The sequence below is a fragment of the Manis pentadactyla genome, chromosome 16, assembly GCF_030020395.1.
Source record: "Manis pentadactyla isolate mManPen7 chromosome 16, mManPen7.hap1, whole genome shotgun sequence".
NCBI lineage: Eukaryota > Metazoa > Chordata > Mammalia > Pholidota > Manidae > Manis > Manis pentadactyla.
Window position 1 is genome coordinate 38,019,877 of NC_080034.1, and position 19,485 is coordinate 38,039,361.

Consider the following 19,485-nt stretch of genomic DNA (forward strand, 5'->3'; position numbering starts at 1 on the left):
TTGGAGGTTGCTACTGTGGCTTAGCCTAGCCCATCTGGAAGAATTCAGTATTATAGTGTCTCCTGTTGGTTACCTTTGGCCTCAGTCCCCAAGCCAGCCTTCTCCCTGAAGCTTGCGGAAAACATTGGCTCTACATTCAAACTTGAAAAGCAGTTGGGAGAGAAGGGAGTCTGTCCCCTAAACAGGCAAGTGGGGATGTGTTTTGAGAGATGGGCCGAAGATTTGCCATGCTCTGGGGCAGGGGTTATCCTGGAAGGAATCTACACCTAGCCCTGGAAGGCCCTGGACAGACACTGCCCCTCAAGGTTCTCCGCCATACTCATTTATTTGGTTCTCCTTAATTTTATTCCCCATTATTAAAGAAGGAGTGACTGGGCTGGCAGGCAGAGGGTTGGACTTCCACATCCGGGGGGCACTGCAGACTGACTATGACCTTGCATGCCTGGATCTGAACATCCTCCTCAGGGTGGATGACGAGGGCAAGCAGCCGGTCTGCCAGTCGTGAATCTTCCCCAAAGAGAGCTTCATGCAGAGACCGCTCACTGTAGTGCCATCTCACAGCACAGTAGTGGGGTGAATTCTGGCCCTCACTCAGCCGCTCAGCAAACACCAGTAATTCGAACAGCAGACTCCCTGGCTGTGTGCACTGGAGCAGGTTCAGGAAGTTGGAGTGCACCTATCATGGGGATGGAGAGAGGATGGAAATTATCTAAATCCCCGGCAAGTTCTATAGTTCTTTTTCTTCTACCTTCCTGTTGCCTCAGCTCCTCAATCTACCTAAATTTAAGATTCAACTGTATATGATTTTTTTAGTTTTCCTTTCATTATCATTCTCTAACATTATTGCATTGTGGTCATAAAAGGTGAGAGATATGACCCTAATATTGATTCTTGGAAATTTGTTGAGACAAACATTAAAGCTTACTGTGTGCCTAATTTTTCTAAGCATTTTGTGCACTTGAGAGGAATGTGCATTTACTAATTATAGAGCATTCTAGGTATGTCTAATGGCTCAAGCTTATTTGTGTTATTCACAGCAAGTATACCCTTACTGGTTTTAGGTTTTTATCTGTTCATTGCTGATAGAATAGTTCAAATCTTTCAAGTCTTCCATTGTGGTGGCAGACACATTGATTTTTCCTTGTAATTATTCAGCTGTGAGATAGAAGGAAGTTGTCCATTGGTGACAACATAGATGGACCTTGAGGACATTATGCTAAGTAAGATAAGCAGGAAAGAGAAAGATAAGTACTGCATGGTATCACTTATATGTGGAATCTAAAAAAAAATCAAACTCAGAAGCAGAGAGGAAATACGTGGTTGCTAGGGGCTGGGGGTGGGGAAAGCAGGGAAATGTTGATAAAAGAGTACAAACTTTCAGCTATAAGATGAATAAGGTTTGAGGATCTCACATAAAACATAGTGACTATAGTGGAAAACACACCATTATGTAATTGAAATTTGCTGAACTAAAATGTCACCAAAAACAAAGAAAAAGATAAATATGTGAGGTGATGGATGTGCTAATTAACTCAACAGTGGGAATCCTTTCACAAAATATACATAATCAGACCACAATGTACACTTAAAATATCTTACATTTTACTCTGTCCTCAAGACTTCAAAACCTCAATAAAACAAAAAATTTCCTTTTAATTCTACCAAGTCTTACCACATATATTTTGAGATTATGTTATTAGGTTTATATCATTTTAGAACTGTTTATTCTTTGGAACCATGAATTATTATGTAATGACCCTGTTTATTCCTAATAATTGTTTTTTTATAATTTTTTCCTAATATTAAAATACTGCATTAACTTGTTTTGTCACTTGTGTTTCTGACTCTGAGAGTTCAGAAAGCCGCTCAAAGGAGAATAGCCCTCCCAAGAAAATGGATTCTCATTTTATTGGGAGAATGGAAGAGGTGATGATTTTCAATGCATCTAGTACAGAGGGACAAGAGGAGCTTGTTACTAAGTCTGTCTGGACAATCCATGATCCTTCCCCAATATCTGAGTTGGCATCCATCAGCCCCTCCTGGTTCCCTTCTCACCTGGCAGTTGAGAATATCATAGAGAAGGTCATTCTTCTGTGCCAGGCAGCTCAGCAATTGAATGGCTTGCACCTGAATAAAGGAAAATAAAAAGCATGAGAAGGCAGGTGAGTCTGGGGCTGGGTAGGGACACAAATCTCTAGTCCTCCCTCTAGGTGCTATGCCAGGGCTGGTCAGGAGGGCAGGGCCTGGGCCATGGCCCTCAGGCACCTGTGCCAGTATGTAGTCTGACTGCAGGATCTCCATCAGGGCAGGCATCACCCATCGCAGCTGTGGGTGCACAAAGTCAGGCAGTGGGAGATTGTTGAGGAGTCTGAGGCCTGCAACATGCAGCTCTGAGTCCCAGATGGTGGAGATCAGTTCCAGTACCTTGATGGAGTGTTCCTGGGAATAGAAGGGGAAAGGTTCTGCTTTTATACGGTGACTGCCAACACTATCCCAGCCTCTGCCTTCACGCTTCATTGCCCCATCCATGATACTTGAGGCAAATCCACTACACAATTCCTTGTAAATTAAGCTCTCAGCATTATTTGACCCTGTGACCACTCTCACCTCCTTGAGATTCTTTCTTCACTTGGCTTCTTTTAGACTTTCCTGGTTCTACTGCCCAATCTCCTCCATCACTTCTCCCTCGGTGACACCATCCAGATGCACAATGTTAAATACCATCCATACCCTTTTCAAGTTTCTGCCTCCAGCCCGGACATCTCCCTGATCCAGGCTCAGATATTCAGCTGCCAATTCCACTTCTTTCCCAGATTGCTGAATAGACTTCAGAGTTAAAATGCTCCAGGTCCCCAAACCTGCTCTTTCCACCACCTTCCGTCTCAGCTTGTGATTCCACCTTCCAGTTGCTCAGGCCCAAAACCTGTGGTCCTCCTTGTCTCTCTCTCACACCCCTTTTCCAGTCCTTCAGAAAATCCCATTGGCTCTGCCTTCAAAATCTATCAAGCATCAAGCCACTTCTCCCATCTGCCACCCTATTCCAAGCCACCGACATCTCTCACCTGGATTCCTGCAGTAGCATCTGAACAGCAGGCATGTTAGATGTGTCACTCCTCTGCTCAAGTCCCTAGTTCATCAGCATAAAATCCAAAGTCCTTACAGTGGCTCACATGATCTCCCCCTCTCTCCGCATTATTTCAACTTGCCTCATCTCTCCTATTCTCTCCTTTGCTCCCACGGTACCCATCACAATGGCCTTTTAGTTATTTCTTGAATATGCCGAGTACATGCCTATTTTAGGGTTTTTCCAAGGTTGTTCTATTCAGAATGCTCTCTCCCCAGACATTCAGAGCTCACTCTTACCTCCATCAAGACTTTGCTTTCATATTACCCTTTAAGTAAGGCCTTCCCTGACCACCCCCTTCGTAAGACTGCAACCAACCACCTCTGCCCCAGCCTTCCTTATACCCCATCTTTATTTTTCTCCATAGAGAAAATGTAACACACTTTTTATTTTCACTATACATTCAGAAGTATGTAAAGAATAGTATGGAGAGGTCCCATGTGCTCTTCACAGTTTCCCATAGTAATTACATCTTACATAATTCTAGTACAACAGCAAAAGCAGGAAACTGGCATTGGTACAGTGTGTGTGTATACTTCTGTATCATTTCATCTCCTGTGTAGATTCATGTAGCCACCACTGCAATCAACAGATTATTCCATCAGCTTGTCCCAATACCACAAAGATCTCCCTCAAGGAACTCCCTTATAGTAATACTTACCTCTCCCCACCAAAATCAGCCATTGGCAACCACTAATCTGTATTCCATCTCTATTATTTTGTCACTTTGAGGTTGTTACATAAATTAAAACATATTTTGTGACCTTTTTAAGATATTTTTTCACTCATTGTAATGCCCTTGAGATTCATCCAAGTTGTGTGTATCAGTTCATTCCCTTTTATTTCCAAGTAGTGTTACATGGTATAGATCAGTTTACCTAATTATTTATCTATTGAGAGACATTTGGGTTCCTTCCAGCTTTTGACTATTAGAAATGAAGCTGTTATGAACAACTGTGCACAGGTTTTTATGCAGATCTAAGTTCAACTGCTGGATTGTATGGTAAATACACAGTTATTCTTTTTTTTTTTTTTTTTAAAGAAACTGCCAAACATTTTCTCAGAGTGGCTGTTGCACCGGTTTACATTCCAGCCAGGAATGCATGAGAGATCCAGTTTCTCTACATCTTCACCAGCATTTGGCATTGTCATTTTGAGCTTAGATCATCTAACAGGCGTATGATAATATCTCATTGTGGCCTTAATTTGCATTTTCCTAAAGACTAATGACATGTCCTCTTCAGTGAAATATCTCCACGTCTTTCGTTTATTTTCCAATTGGGTTGTTACCTTTTTTTTTTAATATTGAGTCTTTTTTGTCACCTGTGTGGTTTACAAATATTCTTGGTCTGCAGCTTGTCTTTTCATCCTATTAACAAGGTCTTTCACTGAGCAAATAATTTTAATTTTGATGAAGTACAATTTATCAGATTTTTTTAATGGATAATGCTTTTGGTGACATTTCTACAAACTCTTCATGAAGCCCTAGGTCCCAAAGATTTCTCCTCTGAAACTACAATCCAATGCTGGCCTTCTTTACGACCATTCTTTATTTTATTTTTCTCCATAGCTCTTGTCACAGGAAACACTACATATTTTACTTACTTGTGTATTACCTATCTTGCCCTGCTAGAATATAATTCCACAGGGACAGGAATCTTTCCTAGGCACAAAATAAGTAAGTACTCAATATACATTTGTTGAATCAATAAGGGGATCTTGGCTTCTGAGATACAAGATGCTCAGACTGAGAGGTATTACCAAAGACAGGTAATCTCACAAGCTGTACTTTGAGAGCCCTGAAACAGGGAGGCAAGAGTCCTGCAGTGAGGACCAGCATTCCCATTAGTACCCTGCTCCTCCCTGCCTCCACCTGTCACTGTCTGCTAAGACATGAAAGACAGCTAGGAGTTAGCAAGTCCAGGGTGAGGTTTCAGGCAGAGGGGAGAGCAGATGCGAGGGCCAGGGAGTGGGAGAGCATGAAACATACAGTGTAAATGGTTGGGGTTGGGGCAAGGAGGAGGAGCTGATCATGTGCTTTATGCTGAGACTCTTGAGGAAGACCAAGGTGGGGTTGATGGGATCAGAAACCTCTGGAGAGGGCGGTCTGACTTAGGCAACAAAGACAAGCTCCACGCCGGATGTGTTGGGTTAGAGTGCCGTTAGACTAGGCTGTCTAAATGAAGCAGCTGGCCATGGGTCTGGAGGTCAAGAAAGCCACCAGGGTGTGAAGAGAGACACAGGAGAGCCCATTTAGGTGGAAACTGAGGCCAGGGAGTGGCTGTTTTCACTAGGAGAGAGGAGAACAGGGGTCAGGTCCTTAGGATACAGACCCTGGGAAAAAAAAGAACAGTGGTGAGTGAGAGCCAAGATGGCGGCATGAGTAGAGCAGCAGAAATCTCCCAAAACCACATTTATTTTTGAAAATACAACAAATACAACTCTTCCTAAAAGAGAGACCAGAAGACACAGGACAACAGCCAGGCTACATCCACACCTGCGAGAACCCAGCGCCTCACAAAGGGGGTAAGATACAAGCCGCGGCCTGGTGGAACCCAAGCGCCCCTCACCCCAGCTCCCGGCAGGAGGAGAGGAGTCGGAGCAGAGACAGAGAGGGAGCCCAGGACTGCTAAACACCCAGCCCTAGCCATCCGCACCAGAGCGAAGAAACAGTGCGTGCGTGGGGTGCTGGATACTAGGGAAACAGGACAGCAAGACCTGTGAGCGGGTCCCTGCAGCTGGCACCCCCGGGACAAAGAAAAGCGAGTGCTTTTTGAAAGTCTTAAGGGGACAGGGACCCCACAGCAGGACAGAAGCGTCCCGGGACACTTAGCCAAGAAGCTCGGAAACCCGGGGAACTCTGGGCACTCTAAACCCCTGAGCAGCAGGGCAGCTCAGAGGCCCCTCACAGAGATAAACAGCCTCCTGGCCGTTTAGCCTCCAACACAGCTCTGGTACAAAGGCCTGAGGTAAGCCACGCCCACAGCAACTGCAGAGCTTCACTCCATAGCGACCTGGCAAGAATCAGAAGCCCCGTCTACATGCAGCTGCCCAGCACAAGCCACTAGAGGTTGCTGTTCTCCAAGGAGAAGAAGGCCACAAACCAACAAGAAGGGACATTCTCCCAGCCGACACACACACCAGCTCCCCACAACTACCTCTATCGCCATGAAAAGGCAGAAAAATTTGATACAGACCAATATCACAACCACTGAGAAAGAGATAGACCTAACCAGTCTTCCTGAAAAATAATTCAAAATAAAAATCATAAACATGCTGACGGAGCTGCAGAGAAATATACAAGAGCTAAGGGATGATGTCCTGAGGGAGATTACAGAAGTGAAACAATCTCTGGAAGGATTTATAAGCAGAATGGATAAGATGCAAGAGGCCATTGATGGACCAGAAACCAGAGAACAGGAACACATAGAAGCTGATGCAGAGAGAGATAAAAGGATCTCCAGGAATGAAAAAATATTAAGAGAACAGTGTGACCAATCCAAAAGGAACAATATCCGCATTATAGGGGTACCAGAAGAAGAAGAGAGAGAAAAAGGAATAGAAAGTGTCTTTGAAGATATAATTGCTGAGAACTTCCCAAACTGGGGGAGGAAATAGTTGCTCAGACTACAGAGGCACAAAGAACTCCCAACAGGAGGGCCCCAAAGATGACAACACCAAGACACATAATAATTAAAATGGCAAAGATCAAGGACAAGGACAGAGTATTAAAGGCAGCCAGAGAGAGAAAAAAGGTCACCTACAAAGTAAAAAACCATCAGGCTATCATCAGACTTCTCAACAGAAACCTTACAGGCCAGAATAGAATGGCATGATATATTCAATGCAATGAAGCAGAAGGGCCTTGAACCAAGGATACTGTATACAGCACGATTATCATTTAAATATGAAAGAGGGATTAAACAATTCCCAGACAAGCAAAAGTTGAGGGAATTTGCCTCCCACAAACCACCTCTACAGGGTATCTTAGAGGGACTGCTCTAGATGGGAGCACTCCTAAAAAGAACACAGAACAAAACACCCAACATATGAAGAATGGAGGAGGAGGAATAAGAAGGGAGAGAAATAATCATCAGACTGTGTTTATAATAGCTCAATAAGCGAGCTAAGTTAGGCAGTAAGGTAGTAAAGAAGCTAACCTTGAACCTTTGGTAACCACGAATCTAAAGCCTGTGATGGCAATAAGTACATATCTTTCAATAATCACCTTAAATGTAAATGGATTGAATGCACCAATCAAAAGACACAGAGTAAAAGAATGGATAAAAAAGCAAGACCCATCTATATGCTGCTTACAAGAGACTCACCTCAAACCCAAAGACATGCACAGATTAAAAGTCAATGGATGGAAAAAGATACTTCATGCAAACAACAGAGAGAAAAAAATAGGTGTTGCAATACTAGTATCAGACAAAATAGACTTCAAAACAAAGAAAGTAACAAGAGATAAAGAAGGACACTACATAATGATAAAGGGCTCAGTCCAACAAGAGGATATAACCATTATAAACATATATACACCCAATACAGGAGCACCAATATATGTGAAACAAATACTAACAGAATTAAAGGAGGAAATAGAATGCAATGCATTCATTTTGGGAGACTTTAACACACCGCTCACTCCAAAGCACAGATCCACCACACAGAATATAAATAAGGACACAGAGGCACTCAACAACACACTAGAACAGATGGATCTAATAGACATCTATAGAACTCTACATCCAAAAGCAACAGGATACACATTCTTCTCAAGTGCACATGGAACATTCTCCAGAATAGACCACATACTAGGCCACAAAAAGAGCCTCAGTAAATTAAAAAAGATTGAAATCCTACCAACCAACTTTTCAGACCACAAAGGTATAAAACGAGAAATAAATTGTACAAAGAAAGCAAAAAGGCTCACAAACACATGGAAGCTTAACAACACGCTCCTAAATAATCAATGGATCAATGACCAAATTAAAATGGAGATCCAGCAATATATGGAAACAAATGACAACAACAACAACACAAAGCCCCAACTTCTGTGGGACGCAGCGAAAGCAGTCTTAAGAGGAAAGTATATAGCAATCCAGGCATATTTAAAGAAGGGAGAACAATCCCAAGTGAATAGTCTAATGTCACAATTATCAAAATTGGAAAAAGAAGAATAAATGAGGCCTAAGGTCAGCAGAAGGAGGGACATAATAAAGATCAGAGAAGAAATAATAAAATTGAGAAGAACAAAACAATAGAAAAAATCAATGAAACCAAGAGCTGGTTCTTCGAGAAAATAAACAAAATAGATAAGCCTCTAGCCAGACTTATTAAGAGAAAAAGAGAGTCAACACACATCAACAGAATCAGAAACAAGAAAGGAAAAATCACGACACACCCCACAGAAATACAAAGAATTATTAGAGAATACTATGAAACCCTACATGCTAACAAGCTGGAAAACCTTGGAGAAATGGACAACTTCTTAGAAAAATACAACCTTCAAAGACTGACACAGAAAGAAACAGAAAATCTAAACAGACCAATTACCAGCAATGAAATTGAAGCGGTAATCAGAAAGCTACCCAAGAACAAAACCCCCAGGCCAGATGGATTTACCTCGTAATTTTATCAGACATACAGAGAAGACATAATACCCATTCTCCTTAAAGTTTTCCAAAAAATAGAAGAGGAGGGAATACTCCCAAACTCATTCTATGAAGCCAACATCACCCTAATACCAAAACCAGGCAAAGATGACACCAAAAAAGAAAACTCCAGACCAATATCCCTGATGAACATAGATGCAAAAATACTCAACAAAATATTAGCAAACCGAATTCAAAAATACATCAAATGTATCATAAACCATGCCCAAGTGGGATTCATCCCAGGAATGCAAGGATGGCACAACATTCGAAAATCCATCAACATCATCCACCACATAAACAAAATGAAGGACAAAAACCACATGATCATCTCCATAGATGCTAAAAAAGCATTCAACAAAATTCAACATCCATTCATGATAAAAACTCTCAACAAAATGCGCATAGAGGGCAAGTACCTCAACATAATAAAGGCCATGTATGATGAACCCACAGCTAACATCATACTGAACAGCGAGAGGCAGAAACCTTTTCCTCTGAGATGGGGAACAAGACAGGGATGTCCACTCTCCCCACTGTTATACAACATAGTACTGGAGGTCCTAGCCACAGCAATTAGACAAAACAAAGAAATACAAGGCATCCAGATTGGTAAAGAAGAAGTCAAACTGTCACTATTTGCAGATGACATGATATTGTACATAAATAACCCTAAAGACTCCACTCCAAACTACTAGAACTAATATCAGAATTCAGCAAAGTTGCAGGATACAAAATTAACACACAGAAATCTGTGGCTTTCCTATACACTAACAATGAACTAATAGAAAGAGAAATCAGGAAAACAATTCCATTCACAATTGCATCAAAAAAGAATAAAATACCTAGGAATAAACCTAACCAAGGAAGTGAAAGACCTATACCCTGAAAACTACAAGACACTCCTAAGAGAAATTAAAGAGGACACTAACAAATGGAAACTCATCCCATGCTCCTGGCTAGGAAGAATTAATATTGTCAAAAAGGCCATCCTGCCCAAAGCAATATACAGATTCAATGCAATCCCTATCAAATTACCAACAGCATTCTTCAATGAACAGGAACAAATAGTTTAAAAATTCATATGGAACCACCAAATAGCCAAAGCAATCCTGAGAAGGAAGAATAAAGTTGGTGGGATCTTGCTCCCCATCTTCAAGCTCTACTACAAAGCCACAGTAATCAAGACAATTTGGTACTGGCACAAGAACAGAGCCACACAGACCAGTGGAACAGAATAGAGACTCCAAACATTAACCCAAACATATATGGCCAATTAATATATGATAAAGGAGCCATGGACATACAATGGGGAAAGGACAGTCTCTTCAACAGATGGTGCTGGCAATACTGGACAGCTACATGTAAGAGAATGAAACTGGATCACTGTCTAACCCCATACACAAAAGTAAATTAGAAATGGATCAAAACCTGAATGTAAGTCATGAAACCATAAAACTCTTAGAAAAAAATATAGGCAAAAATCTCATGGACATAAACATGAGTGACTTCTTCATGAACATATCTCCCCGGGCAAGGGAAACAAAAGCAAAAATGAACAAGTGGGACTGTATCAAGCTAAAATCTTCTGTACAGCAAAGGACACCATCAATAGAACAAAAAGGTATCCTACAGTATGGGAGAATATATTCGTAAATGACAGATCTGATAAAGGCATTGACATCCAAAATATATAAAGAGTTCACACACCTCAACAAACATAAAGCAAATAATCCAATTAAAAAATGGGCACAGGAGCTGAATAGACAGTTCTCTAAAGAAATTCAGATGGCCAACAGACACATGAAAAGATGCTCCACATCGCTAATCATCAGAGAAATGCAAATTAAAACCACAATGAGATATCACCTTATACCAGTAAGGTTCGCCATCATCGAAAAGACAAACAGCAACAAATGTTAGCGAAGCTGTCGAGAAAGGGGAACCCTCCTACACTGCTGATGGGAATGTAAATTAGTTCAACAATTGTGGAAAGCAGTACGGAGGTTCCTCAAAATGCTCGAAATAGAAATACCATTTGACCCAGGAATTCCACTTCTGCAAATTTACCCTAAGAATGCAGCACTCCAGTTTGAAAAAGACAGATGCACCCCTATGTTTATCGCAGCTCTATTTACAATAGCCAAGAATTGGAAGCAACCTAAGTGTCCATCAGTAGATGAATGGATAAAGATGTGGTACATATACACAATGGAATATTACTCAGCCATAAGAAGAAAACAGATCCTGCCATTTGCAACAACATGGATGGAGCTAGAGGGTATTATGCTCAGTGAAATAAGCCAGGCGGAGAAAGACAAGTACCAAATGATTTCACTCATATGTGGATTATAAGAACAAAGGAAAACTGAAGGAACAAAAAACAACAGCAGAATCACAGAACCCAAGAATGGACTAATAGTTACCAAAGGGAAAGGGACTGGGGAGGATGGGTGGGGAGGGACAAGGGTGGGGAAAAAGAAAGGGGGCATTACGATTAGCATGTAATAGTGTGTGTGGGGCACAGGGAGGGCTGTGCAACACAGAGAAGACAAGTAGTGATTCTACAGCATCTTACTACGCTGATGGACAGTGACTATGAAGGGGTATGTGGGGGGTACTTGGTGAAGGGGGGAGCCTAGTAAACATAATGTTCTTCATGTAATTGTAGATTAATGATACCAAAATAAAAAATAAAAAAAAGAACAGTGGTGCTCAGACCACCTATCTCAGAATCTCCTGGAACACTTGTGAAAAACACAGCTCCCTATTGAATTGGACTCTGTAGATGTGGGGCCTCCAAATCTTCATTTTAATCAGCTCTCCAAGCAATCCTGATATGCTTGAGACTCACAGCCTCTGGGGAACTGGGAGGGCTGCAGAATAAATTAGCGGTAGCCAGCAAGAGGAGATCTAGAGAACTTTTTTTTTCCCTAAAAATGGTTGTACCAAAAATTTAAAGTGTGAAAATACCAAGTGACGGGGAGAAAATGCTGCATCAGGAACATGGGTGCAGGGCTCGAGGAGGGGGAATACACTGATACAACCCTCCTTGAGAAGTTGGGCATACCTTTTCACCCAGCCATTCCACTCCTGCTTACAGACCCTGGTCAAAGTCTTCCATGTCCACAAGGGAAATGTGTGAAAGAATGCTCACCGCACAAAAACTTAAATGCCTACACTTAGAGAAATGCATAAAATGAAATTGCAGAGTACTCATGAACTAAAATACCACATACAACAGTGGAAAAGAAGGGAAAAGACATCCACAGCAATAAGGATGTGTCTTTCAATGTTTTGGGGGAAAAGGCAAACCACAGAATACAAACTTCATACTTCCAGATATACAAAGCTTAAAACATTCCAAACTATATCTTACCTATTCATTTATTGTCTGCCTTGCCCTGCTAGATTATAAAATGGTATATGCATATATGGTAAAACTACCAAGAAAAATCAAGGAATTGATGAAGAAACTGCCAGGAAATGACTGCCTCCAGGAGACTGAGGAGAGCATCTGGGGGCATCTAACCTATTGGTCATGTTCTATTTCTTAGCCTCGGTCTTGATTATGCATGTTTTATTTTATTACTCTTCTTTCTACTGTACACATCTAACATGTTTAAGTTTTTAATATTTTACTTATTTTTATTTTGGGAGAGACAAGCCATTTGCTAGAGAGATTTGGAGGTCAAGGAAGAGGTTTTTCGGTTTTTCTTTTTAAGATGGGAGGAAATAGAGCATGCTGAATAGTAACAGGAAGGAGGCTGTATCAGACAGAGAGGCTAATCAAATAAAGGCCTCCAGGGAAGGGGATGGAATCCAGTACTGAGACTAATGTTGACCTCAGACAGGAAGAAAGCCATTTTTCATGGCACCAGCAGGAAAAGGTGAGTGTGGACAAATGTAATCCTAGGGACTTAACAGGAAGCCAGGGAACTCACATTTGGGGGCTTATATTTCCTCTGTATTGGTAGTAGTGGGGGCATCAGTGGCCCAGCCACCAGCCTCAGACCAACACAGCATGAGGGTTGTGTATAATATATCTGGTCTTTGTCCTTAGTTCCAGGCACAGAACTCCTACAATCCTTGCAATTTCCTGATAGGAGTATCTTTTATTATTCATGAATCCAGTTCCATTATCCTAGAGTTTATGCTAGTGAGGTGTCTCTTGGTGACTGGAGGCCTGTGGTCAGAAAGACCAAGCTATGATTAGAGGGTTGTAAGTTTCAGCGAAATCTCTGACCTCCAGGGAGAAAAGAAGGGCTACAGATTCAGATTGAGTTCAATCAGCAACAGTTAATGTCAATCATACCTGATAAAACCTCCATAAATACCCCTAAATGGGCTCAGAGAATTTCAAGGTTGGTGAACACGAGGTGCTGGGGGGGGTGGCATGCCTAGAGAAGCCACGGAGGTTTTACACCCCCTTTCCCATACTTTGCCCTATGTATCTCTTCCAGTAGGCCACTCCTCAGTTGTATCTTTTATAATAAACCAGGAGCAAACAAAAGCAAAGCCTTTTCCTGAGTTCTGAGTAGTTCTAGTGAATTATTAAATCTGCAGAGGGAGTTGTGGGAACCTTTAAATTTAAAGCCAGTCAGTCAGACTTGTGACTGGAATCTGAAGTGGGGGGCAGTCACGTGAAATTGATCCCTTCACCTGTGGGGTTATGCTAACTCTAGGTGGTGTCAGCATCGAACCGTAGGGCACCCGTTGGTGTAGGAGAGCTGGTTGGTGTCAGCAAGAACCCCAGGGGGCTTTCTGTTGTTTGGGGTTCAAAGATACTCCAGTGCTCTAATTCAGTTTCACCCTAAGATTCTTTATTACCCTGCTGGGGTCACCATCTCCTCACTTATTTCCATAGAAAAACATATTTCTGGTTAACTCAGACTTAAACAAACTTCTGGAATGTGACCATAGAGCCTACTAAAGGACCTGTGGACTCTGGACATCCTGTGTGTTCTGCCGCACCATTTATCTCTGGGCTCACCTGGATTTTGAGCCTGAATTTTCTGATGCCAGATAAAGCTTTAAGTGCATTCAGAGCTTGGATTTTGGCACTGTTGTCCTTGTCATCCAGCATGGAGCCCACCAAGCTGATATCATCAGCAGTACAAGCAGAGGCCTGGAGTGTGCCAGGAGAAGGGGGTGTCCTGGGTCCACTGCCCCCCATGTCGCCAAGACCCTTGTGTCGTTCCCATCCCTCCCACCATCAGCCAGAGAGATGGGTACCAGGACAGATTCTGGCCAAAGGGGCGGGGATCCTTTGTAGCCCCCAGGGGCCAGGCTGGCTGGGACCTCCTGCTTCCCATCCCTCACCTCGGTCTCCAGCAAGTACACACAGCGCGTGATACTGTGCAGGATGATGCTTTTGGTGTACTCATCATGTTTGCACTCCAGAGAGTTGAGGAGCCTCCGGATCTCACCTGAGTCTCGCCCATGCTGCTCTCGCTCGATTGCCAGGCCTAGACAGCCACCCAAGCCCAACTCAGGCTGTGAACTCAGAAGTGATGAAAGAATGGGGTTGGGGTGTGGGTGAGAGGGACTTAGGGATAAGGCTGCCTTGCTTTTCCTGAAGAGAAGCCTTCTTGCTATATGGACCATGTAGTTGAACAGGGTGTGTACTGCACAAGGCCACCATATCTAATGCTGTATTGTTCGTATCATAAACATCATAGTTATGTATATTTACTTTAACAACTTTCTGACATACAGCAGTAATACATAGTATTTCATTGTAAACAGTATATGGAAGGGATATTCCAGCAGATTACAATAAAAAGTCTTGCAGAAGGGATGCCTTTTTCTGTTTCAAGCAAAATTGTCATCCAGACTAATGGGGGCTCTAGGGCATATAGATCTCCCAATTTTCTCTTGGGGAAAACTGCTGATGCCAAGTTTCCAGGCACTGCATCTTGGAAGCTAAAGTGAATGTGATTTGAGTGTATTTCCTCTGAAATAAGTACATGAATATAATTTGAAGACTTGCCAGATTAGTCTTGAGAATCCACTCGAGTACCACCACTACTCCAGGACCTGGGCTAGCTTCTCCAGGGTGGGTTTGTTGAAGATGGAGAAGAGAAGGAGGACGGAGAGAGGAACTAGGAGTCACCTTTGGTCCCTCCCACACTGGAGGCCTCGGGAGCAGGTGCCTCCTGGGACAAAGCCCTTTCCCCAGGGCCCGGGCACTCACGGGCGATGCAGATGGGCGAACCAGAGCAGACGGGGGGTTGGCAATTCAAGCCAGCCTTGATGGCCTTGTAGAGCAGGTAGATGGCCCCAGCACCCGTGGCCAGGCCCACCAAACTTTTCCGGATGTCCACGTGTCCCAGGCACAGGGGCTTGCACATGCCCATGTCTTCAGCGCTGCCTTGTGCCTGGGAGGGAGCTGGGCCTGACGCATCTGGGAAAGGCCTTCCGGAACCAGAACTCTGGCAGCACCAGGAACCAGGACATCAGAATCAGAATCTGGGCAACAAAGGAAACTGGAGAAATGGTGGGATGGAGGCTGGTGGTGGGGAAACAGGGCAGCCAAAGGGTACTTGGACAGAGAGAAGGTTCAGCTTTGGAGTCAGTAGGAAATGAACCTCGGGACTCCAGAGGAGTAAAAAGTCTGGATGCAGAAAGGTCCCTTAGGCCCTCTTTCCTCTAGTGGAGTCGGCTGCAGCCCAGCAGGTGACGCCAGAGATCCCTTCCCTCCATTAGAGGGCAGCAAGGGTCCAGTTTCTGGGCCCGGGCCTGTGGCTGTTTCTGAGAGGAGTGTCTGGGATGTGCCCACTGGCAGCCCTGTTCCCTCACATCCCTGGCCCTTCCATCTTTGGTATCTCACCAGAGATCTACTGCTGGGCCTCAGGGCGTTTCTGCATGCAGGGTGCCCCCTCCATGAAGGATGAAGAGAAGGGGAGCACCATCATGTTTTGTGCAGAGTCTTGAGGCAAATCCATCATCTTCCATCATCTGCATATTTCCCCATAATGTATATTTAACTGCCTTACCAAAAGCTCTTGAGGGCAGGTGTCCTTGCAACTCCATCATCCATCAGAGCCCTGATCTTAGTAGGTGCTCAAGTCATGACTTCTGTCATTCTTTTGAGGACTTGAGGGCAAAATGGTGACAGATAACCTGGATACAGGGGCTCCAGGCCCATTTAATCAGTGTGACCCTGGAGGAGGAAGGGACTGCCCTTGTCTGGGTCTGTGTCTGCATTTGTGATTTGAGGTGATCCAGAATTTGCCGTTCTAAAACTCCAGGTTTAAAAGTTGGGTAGGCCTGGGCCCATGGGGCCTAAATCTGGGAGCACCACAGCCCAGTGAGCCCCTTCAAAGTCCCCACACCCTCTGGCCTCACCTTGTGGTACAGAACAGGGAGGTGAAAGGCCCCAAGACAGGCTCTGGCCCAGAGCCATGCCTGAACATGGTTCTACCAGAACAGGCTTCACCTACTTGACTTTGAGCTCCTGGTGGAAGGCTCTGGGTCCTGGGCAGCACCTGCTCTTGAGGGAGGTGGGGAAATAGAGAAATAGCATCCCTGAGGATGCTGCAGCCAGCCAGGCCTGTCCACCCAGCCTTCAGCCATCACTCCTTGAGCTGCAGGCAACGCTCCTAGACGGCTTTTCTCTTCCTTTCCTCTCATCCATCCTCAGCCCTCCTCAGCGGTCATTCCTAGCACTCTACCCAGCCCCATGATGGGTGGCTACATGGACTCCCTGCAATGAGGGATGACAGAGATCCCCAGAGGCCTCACCACTGCCACAGGACCTCGTATATGTCCTACAAACTCTGGGCAGGAAACGGCTGCCTGGCGGGACTGTTTTAGGTTCCAAGGGCTACCCTGGTGGATCTGAGGATAGATCCTCCAGAACAAGGTCCCTGCCTTTCTCTAGGGTGATGCCCAGAATTACTGGCCTCTCCAGTCCACTGAGTTGACTTTGTGACCCTCGTGCCCTAAGAAAACATGGTACTCACCAGTTAAAGATCTCCAAGAAGGAGACTATTGGCTTTAACCTAACTCCTTCCTGTTATACCCAAAGCCTGTTTCTGCCCTCAAATCATTCAGGGGGGTTAGAGGCAGAGGCATCCCCAGTGTGATATTTTCACTAGTCCACAGCATGACAAAGGAATAAAGACAGAGGACGGTCTATTTGTTGGTGTGAAATCAATGACTGTCCTTTCTTGGGAATGACTGCTTTCGATTCAGATAATGTCTTTCTCATTTTGAGAATTAAAACATACTTGCTTTTATATGAAATGAAGGTGACAGTAGATAGCAGTTGTTTTGGATGTTCTTAGGGAGTGTAAATTAAAGCTGCAACTCTTTCTGGCAGCAGGATTCTGTTTTCTTGTTTTGGAAAATTTCTGTCAAATAAATCCAGAGATTTGGAACCACTGGCTAGAGGGAAGTCTGAGATTCCATATGTACACAACCAGCCCCAAGTTTCTCACCTGCCCTGACCAAGGCATATGTAGGAAGGTTGCCCCAGGGCATACCTCTCTGCCATCTGCACCAGGTTTCTACCTTCAAGGCTGATGTTCATATAGTTAGGTTTGAACTGCTAGATACAGTTTAGTTTAGTGCATGAGAATGTGGGTTACAGCCAGACTCCCAGGGTTCAAAACTGACTTAGGTTTGTGATCTCTCCGTGCTTTGTTTTCCCCACCAGTAAGATGGGAATAATAATACCTGCTCAACGGGGCATTTGTGAAGATCAGGTTAAAGTGCTTGGGATAGTGCCCAGCAAATGGGGCTCATCAAATGGCTACTATAATAAAAATTAAGGTTCCAAGCAGGTTTCAGCTGACAAAAAATGTTGGGTGTGGGAAGGCAGTGAGCCCACAGATGGTGGGCCTCATTAATGAGACCCGAAAGGCCCATTATTCGGCCCCTTCCTCTCCCCGTCCCCCGTTCCCATACTGGACTTCTTCAGGCTAATCAATCCCAACTCCTGTAACTGCCCTGAACAACTTTAGAGCCCTCTTTGAAGCCTCCCTCCCCCAACCCCACTACCAGAAGCACTACGCCGCAGCTCATTCCCTGGAGGACTTCATTCCTAAAAAGCCATCCTCCCACCTGTGAAACCCTAAGACTAACTCATTCTCTCTGCCAGGTCTCTGGTAATGGGTATTCCAGGCCAGCCAGAGAAGCCTAATACACCACTGGGGACCTACTGTGCAGGCTGGTGACCCTAGCCCAGCGCTTAGGAGAAGCTAAGGGAAAATTAGCCTACTCTATAATGAAGTCATTTGGAGTCCAGCAGGCTTGGGTCTGAGCAAATTCCATCATCTGAGTCTGCTTCCCCTCCAGCATACAGGTCTATGAATACCTACTACTCTCGGGACGCGCGGTCAGAGCTGAATGGGAATGTACGCTGTGACTCGGTGACCAGGGACACTCAACACTGGCGAACCTCCCCCGCAGGGAGCCAGAAAGCAGAGTTGAAAGGCTGGGGGTGCCGCCCGTGCCATCATGGATCCCACACTCTCCGAGACCGTCCCCTCCCCAGCTAGCGCTTACCCCGGCCCAGGAACCAGATTCGGGGGCCTCCCGGTAGCTTGTTACTGCGGCGAAGGCGTGGGGCCCCAGAAAACCGCGGCGAAAGCCCTGAGAGCAGAGGGGGTGGCGCCCCCGGAGGAGGACGGGTGAGGGCGGAGGCCGCGCGTTTCCCCGCCCCGGGGCTCCCCCGAGCCTGCCCTCCCTCCCCGGACTACCTCCTCCCCCCGCGCGCATCCGGCGGCGGGCACAGGATGTTCTTTCGCTCCCGTCCCAGCGCCCCCGCCCCCGCTCTCACTTTCCCTTCGCTCCCCTCCCCCACCCCCGCCCGCCGCCAGCACCTTGCTTAACTCCTCCTTTCCCGCGCTCCGCGGCGCCCCCTGGTGTCCGCCCTTCCCGCCCACCCCCCCAGGACGCTGAGCGAGCGGCCAGGCTGCCCGGGAAGCGGTGGCCTGGGCCGAGCGCTGCGCTGGGTCTCGGGAATCCATTGGCCCGTCGGGGGTGCAGGGGCGAAGAGGGATCGTAAGGACTGAAGCAGGCATTCTTCGGACGACCGCCAGCTCACCGGGCCTGGTGGGCTGGGGCTGGGGTGTCCGCCCACGAGCGCGCCACGCGCCGGAGTCGGGCGGCCAGATGGGCGTGGGCGGCTCCAGGCCCGGTGGGTCAAGGACCCCAACCGCACCCTCTCCCTTGGTTCGGACTAGAAGGGGCCGGGGTCTCTGGGAGAGGATGGAAAGGTCACGCCCCTCACGTATGCGTCACTGTTTCCAAGGCAACTGGGGGCGGGAAAGCGGTCTGGAGAAGGATAGACCTTACGGAAAGGCGGCTATCCGAGGCCTTGGGACTTGGGGTGGGGGTGGGGGTGGGGGTGGGAAAGGAGGCGGGCTTTTTCAATCTTCGCTTCTTCACTTCTTCATTCAACAAATGTTCATTGAACTTGAACTATGTTTGGTGCCATGCTTAGGCACTCGATTAGGGCGGCGCACGATCCGAACCCTGTCCTCACGGGTTAATTGTGACTTAGAGTAGGGTGGCCATGTATCCCGGGTTACGTCTGTGAAACCGGTGTAATTATTGATAGTGTCCCTTTTCATGCTTAAAAGTGACCCAGTAAGGAGTAGTTAAGGAACCTTGTACCCTAATTCAGGGAAGTATCCATCCTGGCAAGGAAGGAAGACAAGCTATTGTCTCCTCACTATGTAACAGGCACTTTCTTGG

At 45.4% G+C, this 19,485-nt stretch overlaps 1 protein-coding gene across 13 annotated transcripts; it reads right to left on the reverse strand.

Annotated features, from left to right (window-relative positions):
- Positions 1-306: 306 nt before the first annotated feature.
- Positions 307-18,851, reverse strand: LOC118917215 (armadillo repeat-containing protein 12). Of its 13 annotated transcripts, none has more exons than XM_057493734.1 (9): positions 18,833-18,851; positions 18,292-18,378; positions 16,224-16,268; positions 14,894-15,266; positions 14,101-14,246; positions 13,772-13,906; positions 2,266-2,439; positions 2,056-2,127; positions 307-676 (listed from the first exon to the last, which is right to left on the reverse strand). In XM_057493734.1, exons 4-9 carry the CDS (start codon positions 15,135-15,137, stop codon positions 344-346), a joined length of 1,104 nt encoding a protein of 367 aa, XP_057349717.1. In that variant the 5' UTR covers positions 15,138-15,266; positions 16,224-16,268; positions 18,292-18,378; positions 18,833-18,851; the 3' UTR covers positions 307-343. The 13 variants fall into 13 exon arrangements, with proteins under 13 accessions (XP_057349717.1, XP_057349713.1, XP_057349721.1 ...); XM_057493730.1 differs by having other exon boundaries at positions 14,894-15,249; positions 18,104-18,378; positions 18,833-18,850; XM_057493738.1 differs by lacking the exon at positions 16,224-16,268 and having other exon boundaries at positions 14,894-15,249.
- Positions 18,852-19,485: the final 634 nt, after the last annotated feature.

Excerpts from the sequence above, each read along its gene's own strand:
- LOC118917215 (XM_057493738.1), bottom strand. The coding sequence starts at position 15,137 with ATGGGCATGTGCAAGCCCCTGTGCCTGGGACACGTGGACATCCGGAAA. Across the intron at positions 13,907-14,100 it reads TGTACTTGCTGGAGACCGAG|GCCTCTGCTTGTACTGCTGA; the intron begins GTGAGGGATGGG and ends GGCACACTCCAG. Across the intron at positions 2,128-2,265 it reads CAGACTACATACTGGCACAG|GTGCAAGCCATTCAATTGCT; the intron begins GTGCCTGAGGGC and ends TCCTTTATTCAG.